At 40.7% G+C, this 17,241-nt stretch overlaps 2 protein-coding genes across 2 annotated transcripts; one reads left to right on the top strand and one right to left on the bottom strand.

Annotated features, from left to right (window-relative positions):
• The first annotated feature begins 169 nt into the window (after positions 1-169).
• LOC113040334 (proline-rich extensin-like protein EPR1) lies at positions 170-8,877 on the top strand. The gene is made up of 5 exons (XM_026198689.1): positions 170-344; positions 1,848-1,936; positions 4,415-4,502; positions 4,653-6,765; positions 7,876-8,877. The coding sequence occupies exons 1-5, from the start codon at positions 266-268 to the stop codon at positions 7,973-7,975; spliced, it is 2,469 nt and encodes an 822-aa protein (XP_026054474.1). The 5' UTR covers positions 170-265; the 3' UTR covers positions 7,976-8,877.
• Positions 8,841-12,647, bottom strand: wdr77 (WD repeat domain 77). The gene is made up of 10 exons (XM_026198704.1): positions 12,470-12,647; positions 11,297-11,482; positions 11,066-11,207; positions 10,946-10,995; positions 10,571-10,641; positions 10,425-10,479; positions 10,209-10,280; positions 10,018-10,126; positions 9,832-9,900; positions 8,841-9,193 (listed from the first exon to the last, which is right to left on the bottom strand). Exons 1-10 carry the CDS (start codon positions 12,555-12,557, stop codon positions 9,070-9,072), a joined length of 966 nt encoding a protein of 321 aa, XP_026054489.1. The 5' UTR covers positions 12,558-12,647; the 3' UTR covers positions 8,841-9,069.
• Positions 12,648-17,241: the final 4,594 nt, after the last annotated feature.

Here is a 17,241-nt window from a genome sequence, read left to right as displayed (position 1 = left end):
ACCATGACAGCAAATATTTGGGTTTCATTCATCTTAATCGAGAACAGAGTGAGTGACACACTGAGGGTGTGTGTGTGTGTGTGTTCACCTGTTCTGGGTGGGCGGGGTCACGGGGCGGTTCAGGTGAGGGGCCATTTTCTTCTCCTCAGAGTTTCTCTGAATCAGTGACAGACTCGAGCTCACAGTCAGCTGCCGCGAAAACGCTGAAATCATGAAATCACGCTGATTTCATATCACCGCGGATGCAATCACCCTCCTTACAATCATGAAGAAAGGATCGCTCAATTTCCTGGGTCGGAAGAATCAGTCTCTATTCGACACGAATGTGGAGTTCAAGGACATGGGTAAGAGATTCGCTCTCGTGTAGAGTTTAAATAGATATGAGAGCAGTTTATTAAAGTGTTCTCCGCGCGACCTTTGCACCTGTCGCGGAGCGTGCATGCGCGCGCGTCACAGGTCAACACGTTCTTAAAAGACAAATAAAATTTAAATCAGACTCTGGATTAGTTTGAAATTAGGAGAATAACAACACCGTATTTATTTTCTGACAGAATAACCACGAAAACCGTAAAAAAATCCCTTTGTTTTCGATCCGGAGGTCCGTGACCAGACAAATATGCGACGTGTCCGATTACACTGACAGAAATCTTCGACTGTGTTTTTTTTTTTTGGGACATATATCATGATAATGCAATGTTTCTTTGGAAAATATACCATTATAGTACCATGTTTTCGTACATAAACCATTATAGTACCATGTTTTCGTACATAAACCATTATAGTACCGTGCTTGTTTTTGGTCATGTAAATTGATAATATATTGTTTTTGGATATGTAAAGTAGTGATACCATGTTTTTACCATTGTATTTTGGACGTACTGTTGTAGAACGTTTTTGGACTTGGTACCACAGTGGTTCTGCGTATGTAAAACAATGGTAATACCATATTTTAGTTACAAAACGGGTATTACCATTGTATTTTAGACGTGTACCACTGTGGTGCCATGTTTTTTGACTTGTACCATGTTACTCTTTTGATTTTGGATGTATGGGAATTGTTTTATACTTACAAAAATGCCACTACCATTGTATTTTGGACATGTAGCACTGGTAGACAATATGTGAATAAATTTTAGTACCAAAGGTATATCTTAAAGTAACGTAATATTGTAAATATTTTGTAATTAACATATGAAACACACTTTCATTTTCCTGAAACTCTGTCTCAAAGTACAAACTAATAAATGCATTTTTAATCCTTCGTTCTCTGTCTGATTGTGAAGGAAGATCAGATACTTTAAAAACACAGTGACGTCTGCGGACAATCATAATTCAGGTCAAACTTCCTGTTTGTAATGATTGACGACAATGAGGGCTGCAAATCTCTGGTAATTACATCATTAACACGTTTAAAGTTGTTAATGTGCAAACAGATTACCAAGCACAGGTTAAGAGACTGTGGATAGATCATATACCTGAAACACAAAGGTCTCGGGTTCGAATCCTGATGCACATGATTCTTACTGGACTCTAAAATGAATGCAGTTAGATTAGATACGGAACATCAAACAGGAAGTGAACTTCCAGTGTTTGTTTTTATTTATTTCATACTAATAATAGTAGAAGTTTATGTTTAGTCAAAGTTATTATTGGCTTTTAAAGAATGTGTACTGTGACGAACCAGACACTGACCTTTGACCTTTCACGAAGACATTACGATGCATATGAACCTGTTGTTCTGTGGCTTTGCTGGTCACATGGTCTTGAGAAGCGACTTTGAACCAAACAGGCTGCTAGTTTAACCATGTTAACTTATATGTAAATAACATGTCTGTGTTTTTTCTCAGATCAAGTGGAGCTGGTGTTGGACTCAGCTGCCATCCCCGAGTCTGGAACCGCTAAAGTGCGCTCGCGTCCGACTGTCAAACACTTTGCGGTACGTCCCAAACACATGACCAGACTTCACTCAATATAAAATAGTATTCAACAAGGTCACTTACAAAAATAGCAGGGGGTGGGGGGGGCATGGAATACGGTATCATAAGGTATATATATGCAATACAATAATGATTGTACTATTACAAATGTCCAAAAACAGACTTAAACCATTGTACATGTCTAGAAAAATGGTAAAATCTTGGTAAATTTTGAAAAACAAGCCAAAAACAAGGTTAAACCATGGTAAATGTTTGCAAATTATCACTGCACCATAATACCACCATGGTACCTTCTCCTTGAAAACATTATTATTAATATTTTTATTGTTTGGGTCACTTACAAAACCATTTTTAGACATGTTCTGTGATAATACCATGGGCTCCAAGGTACTTCCAAAATACATCTACAATACAAAAAATCATTTTACTATTGCAAATTTCCAAATAAACAGACTGAAACTTTGGTACGTCTAAAAACACTAAGACCATAGTGCATGTCCAAAAGATATTGTAAAACCATGGTACGCCTTTGTAAATGAACAATGTATCAGAGTAGGTTTTTGTAAACAAGTTTTTAATGTTGAGGCCACTAAAATAATATGGTTTTATTATGTGTTTATGACATGTACCATAATAATAAGGTATTATGCTGTTTTTGTACATGTAGGCTTATAGTAGTCGTTCCATCTTTTTAGCAGTACATTATGGTAATACACTGGTATTTTTAAGTACCTTGGAGTACCATGTAAATACAATGGTATATGAAAATGGTAATCAAATACACTGCCGGTTTTAATTACGACACACAGTCTGAATGTGTTTTGGTGTGCCCTGTATGTTTTGCATGTAATTGTTTCACTGATAATAGAAGTCTTGAGAGAAATATGCTGAAATCGTCCTGTGCACACATTGCTAAAGACACACCTTTAGCTGCAGGACAAACACACCCTCAGCATGTAAACACACTTTCACTCTGACAGAACAAAGTGCGCACACACACACACACATCGTCAGTTTTGTGTTTGTATCACCCTGGTGATGCCCACATCACAGCAAACACAATCACACGGTGTCAGTAATTTACAGTCTTAGCGTGTTCAGACCAGAGCAACTCACTTGTTCACCTCATGAGATCAGGATCCTGATGATTCAGATGTTCCTATGGTTTTTCCATGCTGAAATAAGACGGTGCGCACATGTGGGTTTGTTCCGACCGAGTTATCCAAAACTGCAGGTGCTGTTTTGAATACACATGTTTGGTTGTGTACAGAAGAGATCCGGCAGACATACACACATCCCGTGGCATTAACCATATGCTACTATAATCATGGCTCATACTTGGGGTTAGTGTTAAACTTCTAGGGTTAGGGTTGCAGATGGTTGATTTTCACCTTCTGGACAATCAAACAAGAGAAAAAACGCTCTACATGGGCTCTTTTGACTTTTAGCCAACTATGCAACCACAGCAGAGATTTTTGCATGAGAAAACACCACTCCCATTTTCATGCAAGTCTGTCTGGATAAAAGCATCTAGCAAACATGTGAATGTAGACTGTAAAAATAAGCTGTACCACTTATCATAAAACAACTTTCATGATGTTTAGCGCTGATATAGCGCCATTGAGTTAGGGGTGTCCTGAGTTCGAATCCGACCTTGAATGCCTTTCCCAATCCCACTGTCCTCTCTCTCCCACTTAGCTTCTTGTCTGCTCCCCGCTGTCATATCATAATAAATCACAATGTTTAGATACAGTTTTACGTCACTGTAGAGTTTTGTTTTTCACTTATGAGGACGTCCACACCTGAAGGTTTGATCAGGTTGTGTTTTTTTTTTTTTTCTGGAGATAATTCCATAAAAACCGCAAAACCTGAAACACGAACACTAGTTAAAGGGGTGTGTCCTCTTTTGCATTTCAGAGAATTCAAAGGACAAGAATGAAAGACAAGCTAAATCCACCTTAAGTTGTCTATAAGGAGAGACTATCAAAACTATTTCCGAATATGACTTTTATCAGGCTTTTCTCAGGCTTACGAAATAACATTCGGTGCATTTGTTTTAGCAACCTGAATGCTCTTGGAAAACTCCCGTAATGTCTCATAACATTCACATTATGGGGTGTTGCTGAGGAGTGTCCAAAACCTGATTTACAGAGACACATGTGGAACATTACCTCACCCTATTCTTCCCATGTGCGAGTATGAAATCGGGACAGGTCCTGCGGTTTCTCAACAGTTTAAGCATGTCTCAGAGAAAGAGAGAGACGTGGATATAAAGAGCCAAGTCGAGAGAAAGTATCCATATCATTGAACGTCATAAGCTCTGTGAATAATTCAGGGAAACTGGTTGGTTAAGTGCCTAGAAATTTAAACTGTGACTCAGTTGCTTCTACAATACAAGGCGTGTTATTGGTGTAGACTCCTTTACCTTCTAACTGTTTCCTTTAATCAGCTGACGAATGCTTCTCTTTAAATCCTAGTCGTCTGAGAGTTTGCAAGGGTTTGCAGTTCCAACACCCAAGGTACCGGTTCTTCCGCCATTCAGCGAGCCCAAGATAAATGGTACAGGTGAGTTCACAACACAAGTGGCTGGGAATAGTTAACTGTGTTTTTGATCAGGGAACACTAGAACATAAACATGGGAGCCAGGAAACAATGTTTTCAACATGCAGAGGTGTTTTAATGAACCTGTGGTTGACGTTCATGTTGTCTTTGTAGGAAGCACCACAAACCTCCACAATGGAAGGATGCTTTCCGTCCCTGACCTCCTCCAGGGGGAAATATTTATTCCGCCTCCACCTGGCTCCGCCCCTCCACCACCTCCTTCTTTTTCAGCTCCGCCACCTCCATCATTCATCCCTCCCTCACCAAAGTTCCCTGTCAAAATGGACCCTTCTTTAGACCATGCAAGCCTGCACCCCCCTCCAATGGCACCCCCAAAACCACCATCCCTCACCAGTTCTGATTACAGTGCAGATTTAGACTTGGCCTCCCTCAAACCTCCTCCAATGCCTCCTCCAAAACCTCCATCGGAAACAACCAGCTTCAGAGGTTCTCTCTCTAGCCTTGATGTTCCTGATATCCCAGATTGCCCCAAGTTCACCCCACCTCCACCCCCGACGAAAGCCTCACCTGTTCTTTCAAAAGCTCCGAAAACAGCGCCTCCAAAACCCGTCCGAATGTCCTCCATACCAAACCTGGACATCGTGTCCCAAACTCCTGTCCCATCTGTTGCTTCTAACCCGACACCATCTAGCTTCAACCCCCAGAACACAGCCAAACTCTACACTGTGCCGAAGAGCACACTATTTGGCGGGCAGACAGAAAGGGAAAAAAAGACCCAGTCCATCCTGCTGCTGGAAGATTCTGCTGGAAACATGGTTGGTGTTGTCAATGGGAACACTGGAAAAAATCCTGGATCTGTCCAATCTGAGGTGCCACCAACCAAACCAGCCCGTAGGAACAGCTCCGCCTCTCATCTACTGGATGACCAGCCAGACATGGGACAAGCACCAAGTGAACCAGCCAAGGTAGAGCCCAAAATAAACCCAGAGCCAGTACTGGCACAGAACATCCCCACTAAGGTACCAGCACCAATCAAAGTCTCTCCCAAAATAGAGAAAAAGATACCTGATGCTAAGCCGGTGGTGACCCCAGTTGCGTCCCCAGGCAGGCCTCGCAAGTACAGCCCTATTTTGAACCACCGACATCTCAACACACGGGGCGCAGATGGCTCACTAAAGAAAGAGACCTCAACTTCACCTTTGGCTTTGCTGATGGCTGCGAAGGAAAGAGATAAGCAGAGAACTACTCTGTCGCAACAGAACAGTAACTCAACAGAACCAGTCAGTTCGGTGATCCAACCTAGTGAAGAAAAACCAAACTCCTTCACCGTCATTCCTCGAAACACAACACCAGACAGTCCTAATGCACAATTAAAGTCCACCACAAACACGCAACCCCTCAGCTCACCATCAACCAAAGTCGATCTTCCAGATATGTCCTACTCAAAGCCAGAGGTAAGATCAACCCCTCTACGAAGCCCAATGAGCAGCTCTGTTAGTGGTCTGGATGTCCCTGATAGAGGTGTGGAAATTGGAGAAGACTTGGTCTTCATTCCACCGCCTCCTGAATTTGCCAACTCAGACTCTGAAGAGGAACCTCCAGTTCCCCCACCAAGTCACCGCGCTCCTGCTCCACCTTTGAAAAGTGCCCCTCCACCTGCGAAAACCTTCTTACCTGCTACTATTACCAGCGTCCACCCTCCAAGTCACCCTCCTCCTGCTACCCCTGCAAAACCTGCCCCTACACCTTCTAAACCCTTACCTACTCCAATCATAAATGGTCCCTTGCCTAGCCAACCTTCTCTTGCACCTCCACCTGCCAAACCCTCCCTACCTCCGACCCCACCTCCTGTCAACACTGGGCCCCTCACTTTACCCAAACCTAAACCTCCCAAGGCCCCAGGACCTCCCCCAAATATCCAGCCCCAATCCAAAACAACTTTTCAAACGAAACCCGCTCAACCCCCTGCACAAGTGCCTCCATCCGTCTCCGCTAGCCAAGCGACACTTCTGAGCATCCTGCAGAAGAAGATGCTAGAGATGGACCCCAAGTTCTCAGCTGTCAAAGAGGTGGAGGTCAATGGAGATGACTGGAACTCTCCACTGTCCGATGACGAGGCCACGTCGCCCCTTGCCAAATACAATCCTATGACAAACCGGAGTCCCACCCTGCCGACGCAAACACGTGGAGTGGACATGAAGGAGCTGGAAAGCAAAGCGACCAAAAAAGCTCAAAATTTGGCAACTTCGGCTAAATCCCAGAACAGGTAAACTAGAAGTTAACACAAGTGACATGGTTAAAGTCAACTTGAAAAATTGAAATGATATTCACAATCTGTTGAACATGCAAAGTGCATGCTTCGATGAATTAAAGCTGCGGTAGGTAACTTTTGACGCTCTAGCGGTTAATAAACAGAACTGCTTGCGTCTTGCGGAAGAACATCTTAGCCGGAACTACTTCTCTCTGTTTATGTTTATGAAGAATCACAAAGGTACTGTGTTACTCCGCCGCGGTACCCCCGAAGCAATCTAAAATAGTCCGAATATAAACACTTATTATAGGTGCACCCTAGTGATTCAGGACAAGCTAAAAACACAGTTTGGAAAATGGATTCATGGTGTACTCGCTTATTATATACATTTTTCTACATTTTGAACACAAACAAAGTTACGGACCGCAGCTCTGATTGGTTGTTTCTCACCGGGAGCGATGTATTTCTGCAAATGGCAATAGGACACTGGGAGGATCCAGAGGAGCTTGATTTTTTCACAGATTATCCGTCTCATATTCTACTGTCAGGACATAATGACAGGTTTAACAAATATGTAAAAAATAAATTTTTACAAAAGTTACCTACTGCAGCTTTAATACATCTCGCTACAAATGCGAAATGCTAAGATGCAATAACAAGAAATATAGTGGTAAATACCTATTCATTTCGCTTTTATTTCGAGACGGAAACAAGATTCCATATAAGACTTGGTGACATCAGATTATGTACAGAACAATAACATTACTTTCTTTTTCTTTGGAAAAAAATGCACACAATTACACATGACTGTCATCACGGGCGACGCCTCCGTCATTGCACATAGCTGAAATGAATCACCAGGAAGATAAATAAAAACTGGAACACCACTCAACAGACGTTTCCATGACATGTATTATTTACAATGCATACGAAACTGCTTAAGTTTATGTATTTAGAAACAAACACAACATGCAGCTTACATCAACCTACCGGGTTTTGATCCAGTCTGTGTAATATAAAGGAATTACTGGTTTAAGTAGTATCAAAATGTAGTTGTTTGAGGTACTAGGACTTTGTATTTAAAGTGTTAACTTCACAATAATGAGACTCTTCTTTATCTTTCAGTAATAACCCATCAACCAAACAGCAGTTTGGAATGTCTTTCACCGTGAGACCCGGAGCCAAACAACCAATAACACCCGTCATCAAAGACGGTTCGTCCTGATCCAGACAACATTCCTGACTGGGATCCTTCCAGAGGCGTGCCTGACCTGTACATATGCACCTACTTGACAGACATTTAATGTTTTGCACCCGGTCTGGAGCTGTATTTCTGCTGTTGCTGAAGTATTACTCTATTAACTTTCTACCTGGATGTTTCTTCAGCTGTCAGTATATTCAGGTTTTGCCGAACTCTTACGACCACAGCTGCATCACGGACTTTCTAGAGCTGCTGAGATCGATCAATGGAGCAACTGTGCCTGTATATAATAGACTATCTACACAGAAACTCATTTTAATTTTCAATTCAGTGGTTTAATCCAATTTCTAATCAATGTTTTTAATCGTTAATGCACAATATTAATCCATAGCTCTCGTCATGAGAGCTTCTTTCAGTGGTGCTGGATTTGTTTTCCAGGTCAAAACATGACGATGATGTATTTTTACAAATTTATAAAAAAGTAAGCCTTAAAATGATCACAACAATGTTATAGATGGTTGCGAAGCCATATTACTGACGGTTCTTCTTTACGAAGAAAAATGCAATGCTTTTTCTGCGTTCATTGTTTTGTTTTTTATCTCAAGTAAGAATCAAAGAAGGAACAATGCTAACTTATAATGGTTGAAAGTGTCTTTGAAGAAATAAGCTAGCATCTGCTACAAACACGTTTTTCTGGAAGTCTCACACATCTCCACGGGTTTAATTGTGTGATATACGTCAATAATGCAATAGGTCAATAATTGCGCTTTATTAATCTGCAAACGTGTTTGTATGACAATTGTTGTTTTGGATATTTAACCCTTTGTTACCCCTAAGGAAAGAATATAACCGCAATACAGTGTAATAAAAATATGCGAGAGCATAAATATAGAGATGACAGAAACTTTATTAAACAGTGAAACCTGTGCAACGTGTGAAATGTTGTTTTTGTGACAAGAGAACAGCATTCATGCCCATTTCCGTTATTAAAAAGTACATTTTCTGCATGTTCTGAATTTTAATCCTACGCTGGTTATGTATTTAACTCATGAATCATTATTTGATGGAAGAACAGAAATGGGGATGAATTGGAGGTTGATGTGGTTTCCCATGATGCTCTAGGCCACAGTGACGCTGTGGTGCAGCACCTGATGGTCCCAGCCCACGGTGGTCAACACGTTCGAGCCGCCCGGGACCCAACACACGCCCCGCACGAAATCCTGGTGCCGCCGGTCCCTGAAACTAAACACGGACCACACGACAGACTCACATCAGAGCTCTGAGATATAAATGCACTTAAACCTCAATGTTAAGGTGCTTAAAATCATTTTTGACTATGTTTAAATACTAATCAAATAAAATTGAAGTTTTAGATAAAAAGATACACACATCATATATTTTGTAATAATTTTTAACTATTTATTTCATTACACCGTAGGCACATTTATACATGTATGTTTTAAACAATATAAGTCTAAACTTCTAATTTTATATTTGTAATAAATTGAATCAATTTATTAACTATAAATACAGACACACACATACATATATATATATATATATATACACACACACACAATTTTTTTAATTTAATAAATATATACTAATAACATGTATACTTCATTTTTTTTTTGTCCATTAAGTATGTATTGTTTATAATTAAACATTTTATCAATAGTTAATCAAACAGCATTATATAAATATAATATTTAATATGTTTGTGTTTAATAATGAATTGTTTGTAGTTTAATTATATAAATTAAAATATTTAACTGTTTAACGATTGTCAGTTTCATGTATTTGGGGTGTGTGGAGTTGCTGTGTTCTGATTGGCTGGTGCTGGACAGCCAATGAGGAGAGAGGCTTGTGTCAATACTCACATTTCTCTGAGTTCTGCAGTAACCACGGCAACGGAGCAGTCATCACTGATAGAGGCCAGCAGGGGTGAACTGCAGGTGACAGCCCATAATAATCACCAGTCATTATCTCGCTCACGGCGTACTTTACAATCTGGCAAACTTCAGGCTGATTCAGTCGTCAAACTGTCGCAGTATTTTCTTCCGTACCTGTCGGAGGAGAACGTCAGTCTGGAGACGCGGCGGCTGTGAGCGTTTATCGTCTGAGCGCCGTCTGACGTCTGCAGATCCCTCAGAGTCACTCGACCCAGTTCATCACCTGACACACACACACACACACAGGTCAACATCAGCAGAGCATCATGGGACAGAGCAGTGCATCATGGGAAATGAAGCCGTACCGTAGGCGATAGTGCTGCTCTTATGAGGGTGCCAGGCCACGGCCGTGGGACAGCAGCTGGGAGACACCACGTCTAAACGAGACGGACAGGAAGTTAGGGCTCTCCTGACAGGAAGTGACTGAGTGCTCAGCTGGATCTCACTTTGAGTTAGTGATATTGTGTGAGTGTGTGTGTGTGAGAGTGTGTGTGTGTGTGTGTGAGTGAGTGTTTCTGTACCGAGGCGAGAAGCGGGTTTGGGTTTCCGTCGGTCCCACAGCAGAAGTCGCCCGTCCTGCAGGAGAGAGAGAGACGGTTACACACTCAAACACACTTGTGTTTGTGCGTGTGTGTGTGTGTGTGTGAGAGAGAGAGACGGCACTGACCTGAGCACATGACAGGAAGAGAGACTCGTCGACAGGAGAACACGCCACACAGCTGACCGGCTGAGAGTGAGCTGGATCACACACACACACACACACACACACACACAGAGACACACATACACACACACGTACACATAGAGACAGAGACACAGAGACACACACACAAACAGTAATAATAAAAATGATTTAGAAATATTTGTACAACTGCTATACATAATCAAATATATAATGTATTATTGACATCTATTAAAGAATAAAAAAATAACACAGATTCATGTCCAGAATCAAAACAAGAGCATGGCATCTCCTAGAGAACACATATATGACCATCCTGCATCTATTAACGGGCAGTGACATCACTTCCTGTCTGCTCACCATTATAGGAGCTGGTGACGGTCTCCTGGCTCAGATCCCAGACTTTGATCCTGAAAGGAGATGAGAGACAGACTGAGATCATGACGAGGCTCTCACAGACTCACAGCGCCCCCCACTGACCTGCAGTCCACACTACAGCTGACGGCGTGACGCCCGCCGGCGCCCACACTCACACCCGTCACCACGTCATCGTGCTCCAGACGAGAGAAGCGGTTCATCAGCAGCCGCTCGTCCTCCGCCAGCTCCCACAGCTCCACCGAACCTGACAGCAACACACACCTTCACAACATGACTCCGAGACACAGAAACACCGCGGCGGGATGAAACCTTGCTCCATGGTTAACCTGTTACCTGCGTCTGAGGCGAGCAGCAGCGAGCGGTCCGAGATCCACCGGGCGTCTGTGACTCCTGCTTCAGTCTGGACCCCCGCCTTACAGAAGCCCTCGCTGGGGGCCAGTTTGGGGTCACTGTACACCCACAGAGAGCCCTGCCAGCAGCGGCCCGACAGACTGGACGCGGCCAGCAGCAGACTGCCATCTACAACACAACAACAATTACTATTGTGAACACAAACTCAGGGCGACAGTATAAATACTGACGGGTTTACTGAGGACACATCGTAATAACAAGATGCTATGATCGATACAATGACATGTTTAAAACTAGATCTTATGTTACATCTCATTACTGCAAGAAAAGATAGGGTTTTAATAAGAGAAAAATGTCATTATAAAGACATAACATCTCATTATTACGAGAAAAGATAATGTTTAATGAGAACAAATGTCATTTTAACGACATACAATCTCATTATTACGAGAATAAATGTTGTTTTAACAGTGGAAAAGACCTAATTTTATATAAGTTTTCATCTTAAAGGCAATATCTCATCATTATTAAGAGAAAATATGCTGCATTAACAAGAAAATAAGTAATTTTACAGACATAAAATCTCATTATTACGAGAATAAATGTTGTTTCAATGAGAAAAGTCATTTTAAAGACATAACATCTCACGATTTCAAGAAAAGATAACGTTTTAACAAGAAAATAAGTCATTTTAAAAGACAACATTTCATTATTACAAGAACAAATGTTGTCTTAACAGGGAAAAGATGTTATTTTAACGACATATCTCGTTATTAAGAGAAAAGATGGCGTGTTAACAAGAAAAACAAGTCATTTTAACGACATAATAATAATACCCTTAATCATATTTTTGTGCTCATACATCATTCACCTGATTTTATACATTTTATTACACAAAAACGTGGTCTGTTGACAGTATGTTTAACCTTGCTGAAGAAGTTCGGTTTTTTGAAATGTTTGCATATTAAAAGCCTCGTTTGCATGTTTACACATTACATCCCGGAAAACGTTCAGAATGCAAATCATCTGGTAAAGCTTGATGTCTATTCCTCTGTTTAGGTCACAGACTGTATAAAACAGGTTGATCTGTGATGTGCTGCTATCGAGTGTGTGACGCGCACGTGTGTGTATCGTGATGTAACGGTTTATTCCGACCTGCTCGGTAGTCCACGGCGTCCAGGTGTCTCTCCATACACGCCGGAGCACTCACGGGGATATTCCAGCAGTTCTCTTTAATCATCATCAATAATTATTAATATCACACTCAACAGCGAACTCACTCCCGCTATGAATGAAAGAGACAAGCGCGTGTGCGGCACTTCCGCTTCCGGCGCCGAGCACACTCCAAAATAAAAGCCGAAAGCGCTTCAAACTAAGGGCTGCAAATGTAAATACAGTTGTTTATTCTGTGATATTATAGATATACGATATAAATTACGATATGTAACTATTGTCTTATTGATTATTATAAAAATACGATTATTCAGTATGCAAATGCGCTAGTTCTTTCGTAGATAAGAATATGTTTATATAATATAGTTATAAATACTCCCATCTTTCTCATCTAGGTGTCGCGGTAGCTCCGTCTTTACATTCAATGCATCGTTCTGACAAGAAAAAGTAAAAAAATCTTTTAGTGCTTTGTGTTCTGCCCAGTGGCGGTTTACTAGGGGGGCCAAGGAGGGGCCAGTGTTTAACCAGAGGGGCACATTAAAAATGGCAACATATTTTATTTAAATATAATGCAAATAAATACAAAAAGTAATTCTTAAAAAAATCTACACAGTAATTTTACACAATCTAAACATGTTAATAAAAAAAATTACTATTAATACTCTTATAAAATTCAATCAGGCAATCATACATTTCACAATTTAATATTTATATATGAATGTCAAGAATTCAGAAGTGTATACATTTATAATGCTTACACTACACAGAAATAATATACAATTAAATTATGGTCATTTTAAATGTATTGTGCAAGCTAAAAATATAATAAGCTTTTAATAATCTTTCAGTGCGCAAAACCATGATAATATGAAACGCTTCAATTTTATCACGCTTCAATATCTTGGGAGAAAGTATAGACCTTGCCTCATAGATATCTGCTAACCAACAAAGTAAAATAAATAACATGTAAGTTAATTCAATGTTACCCAGCTAAAGTTAGACATTGACGTGAGTTGCTGTTTTTGTCATTCTTCTGAAGAAGTCTTCATTCATTTATTTTGGCAATGCTCCTACACTGAAAAATTTTGGTCAGACTTTTTGGCATTTATTCAGTGTTATTTTGTAAGTGACTTCTCTTTTTGTTTTCATTTGGATTGTTTGACCATTCAAAAGAGAATACTGGAAAATATTACATAATTTATGTTTCCTGTTAGCTAAATTTCACATTTATAAACAAAAGTTTACTGGCTATAAACCTCCTTTTTCTTTATTCAAATTGGACTTAGACAAGTATGTGGAAACTATACCACATCCTGACTTAAGAGCGGGTTTACGAATCATTTGAGTCAGATCGCTACTTCAGAGCGGGTTTACGAATCATTTGAGTCAGATCGCTACTTCAGAGCGGGTTCGCGAATCATTTGAGTCAGATCGCTACTTCAGAGCGGGTTCGCGAATCATTTGAGTCAGATCGCTACTTCAGAGCGGGTTCGCGAATCATTTGAGTCAGATCGCTACTTCAGAGCGGGTTCGCGAATCATTTGAGTCAGATCGCTACTTCAGAGCGGGTTCGCGAATCATTTGAGTCAGATCGCGACTTCAGAGCGGGTTCGCGAATCATTTGAGTCACATCGCTACTTCAGAGCGGGTTCGCGAATCATTTGAGTCAGATCGCTACTTCAGAGCGGGTTCGCGAATCATTTGAGTCAGATCGCTACTTCAGAGCGGGTTCGCGAATCATTTGAGTCAGATCGCTACTTCAGAGCGGGTTCGCGAATCATTTGAGTCAGATCGCTACTTCAGAGCGGGTTCGCGAATCATTTGAGTCAGATCGCTACTTCAAAGCGGGTTCGCGAATCATTTGAGTCAGATCGCTACTTCAGAGCGGGTTCGCGAATCATTTGAGTCAGATCGCTACTTCAGAGCGGGTTCACGAATCATTTGAGTCAGATCGCTACTTCAGAGCGGGTTCGCGAATCATTTGAGTCAGATCGCTACTTCAGAGCGGGTTCGCGAATCATTTGAGTCAGATCGCGACTTCAGAGCGGGTTCGCGAATCATTTGAGTCAGATCGCTACTTCAGAGCGGGTTCGCGAATCATTTGAGTCAGATCGCTACTTCAGAGCGGGTTCGAGACAGGCGCGCTGGAAGCTGTTTCATGCGGGGGGGGGGGGGGGGGGGGGGGGGCTGAGCGCTGGGTTGGAAAATATGTGACATCATTATGTTGCAACTGATGACATGAAATTTCTCTACTAGCCTTCTCCCCTGGCCTGATTGTTACTGTTTTATACACAAAAATTGTACTTGATGTACTTGTATTGAAATACTTTTTTTTTTTTTGATGTTTAATAAAAATAAAGAAATAAAAAAATAATAAAAAAAAAAAATATCTGTACTGTTTAGGCTATGTGTTGTAGCCATTAAAGAAAACATATTTGGTTTCATATTTGTTTAAATATTATAGGCTAATGTAATTTTTTTATTTATTTAATCAATGTTTATTATGAAAGTGAGCATGCAGCATGAGAAAGATATGATACATCATGCGCAATAGCCTATGAGACATGGAGTGGGTAAGACATGATTTTGACCACTTTATTGAGTTTTGTTTTGTAGAAAGACTCTGTTTAAAAGATTTTCGTTTTGTATAAATTGTATCTTAATTTTGATCAATATTTTATCAACCCATTGCCTGTATTTAATAAACAAGCAAATATATTAGCAGACAATGTAATAAGGTGCCGGCACATCACTTGTATTGCACATGAACTGGAGGGCGCAGAAACTCAGCTTGTGCCTCACAGACAGTTTTGAGAAATATAGGCTATCTATTATACAAAGCTTAAAAATGTCTACTTTTAAACGAAAATATTCAAAACGAAAAGAAATAGGCTACTCTCTGAATATGTAGGCCTAATCCATATGAAATGTGCATTTCTCTCTGGCGTTCATGGCTAGTCTGCTTCATCTTTGCAGCGACACAGAAAACACCATTTTATTAATAAACAATTAAATGTCTCCTTGCTATTTTTGACAAATTCATAATCATTTCTTTGTGGCAAAATTATGCATGTGGTAGTGCGCTTAAGAGCAGCTAGTTAACGCCCATTATTCTGATCGGAACAAAGCATGACAAATTCTACATTTATTTCATTTTCTCCATAGAAATGAGAGGCCAAGTCACAAGTCAAATAATTTTTTTATTTACAATAATAGTGATTGTCGGAAGAGATGGCTTCCCTTGGCTTCAGGGAGAAAACGCCACTGAGAACTGGGATGGTCATTTCTGAAAAAGAAAAAAAAAGAAAAAAAAAAACAATTAAGTATATATGTCATATATATTCACTAAATAATTATTCACTATAATAATTAGCACCCCCCTTCCCGCGCCATTGGTTCAGAATCATTTGCGTCAGATCGCGACTTCAGAGCAGGTTCGCGAATCATTTGCAATTGAGTCAGATCGCGACTTCAGAGCGGGTTCGCGAATCATTTGCGTCAATTGAGTCAGATCGCGACTTCAGAGCGGGTTCGCGAATCATTTGCGTCAATTGAGTCAGATCGCGACTTCAGAGTGGGTTCGCGAATCATTTGAGTCAGATCGCTACTTCAGAGCGAGTTCGAGAATCATTTGAGTCAGATCGCGACTTCAGAGCGGGTTCGCGAATCATTTGAGTCATTTGAGTCAGATCGCGACTTCAGAGCGAGTTCAAGAATCATTTGCGTCAGATCGCTACTTCAGAGCGAGTTCGAGAATCATTTGAGTCAGATCGCTACTTCAGAGCGAGTTCGAGAATCATTTGAGTCAGATCGCTACTTCAGAGCGAGTTCGAGAATCATTTGAGTCAGATCGCTACTTCAGAGCGAGTTCGAGAATCATTTGAGTCAGATCGCTACTTCAGAGCGAGTTCGAGAATCATTTGAGTCAGATCGCGACTTCAGAGCGAGTTCGAGAATCATTTGCGTCAGATCGCTACTTCAGAGCGAGTTCGAGAATCATTTGAGTCAGATCGCTACTTCAGAGCGGGTTCGCGAATCATTTGAGTCAGATCGCTACTTCAGAGCGGGTTCGCGAATCATTTGAGTCAGATCGCGACTTCAGAGCGAGTTCAAGAATCATTTGCGTCAGATCGCTACTTCAGAGCGAGTTCGAGAATCATTTGAGTCAGATCGCTACTTCAGAGCGGGTTCGAGAATCATTTGAGTCAATCTTTCAGTGCAGAAAACCATGATAATATGAAACGCTTCAAAACTGAGCTCACAGAGTGATTTTAAAAGTTAACAGGCACAGCAAGTCTTTTAAAAAAAAAAAAAAGCAACAAACATAAAATACAAATACACAAAATAAAAGTAATTCTATACAAATCCACAGCCTTTTTATCTACAGATCAAGCATTATAATGTGAGTATATAATATTGGAGAGAGTTTTACCGTGCATCCTGCTGTAAATGGACGAGGTGAGCGCTATTTGAATACTGAATGGAGAATGATTGACAGCCGCAGCGGAGGGAAAACAAGGTTTCCATAAACTTTAATCTAATGATGTAAATAGTCTTCTGTCCCTTAAATTAAGCTATGGAATTGCTTCAGATGACCAAGTCACCCAAACTTATGTGAAAAAAACGTGAATCGCCGAAAAGCGCGATGTTTGCATCCCTGAACATGATTAAGTCACTGATCTATATTATCTATATTATAGATCAGTGGATTAATTTCCTAAGTGTTTGGGTGCGCTGCACTAATTTACACGTGT

Source organism: Carassius auratus, chromosome 22, assembly GCF_003368295.1.
Source record: "Carassius auratus strain Wakin chromosome 22, ASM336829v1, whole genome shotgun sequence".
NCBI classification, from domain to species: Eukaryota; Metazoa; Chordata; class Actinopteri; order Cypriniformes; family Cyprinidae; genus Carassius; species Carassius auratus.
Note: the sequence above shows the minus strand (reverse complement) of the source record. Positions and strands in the feature narration are given on the sequence as shown.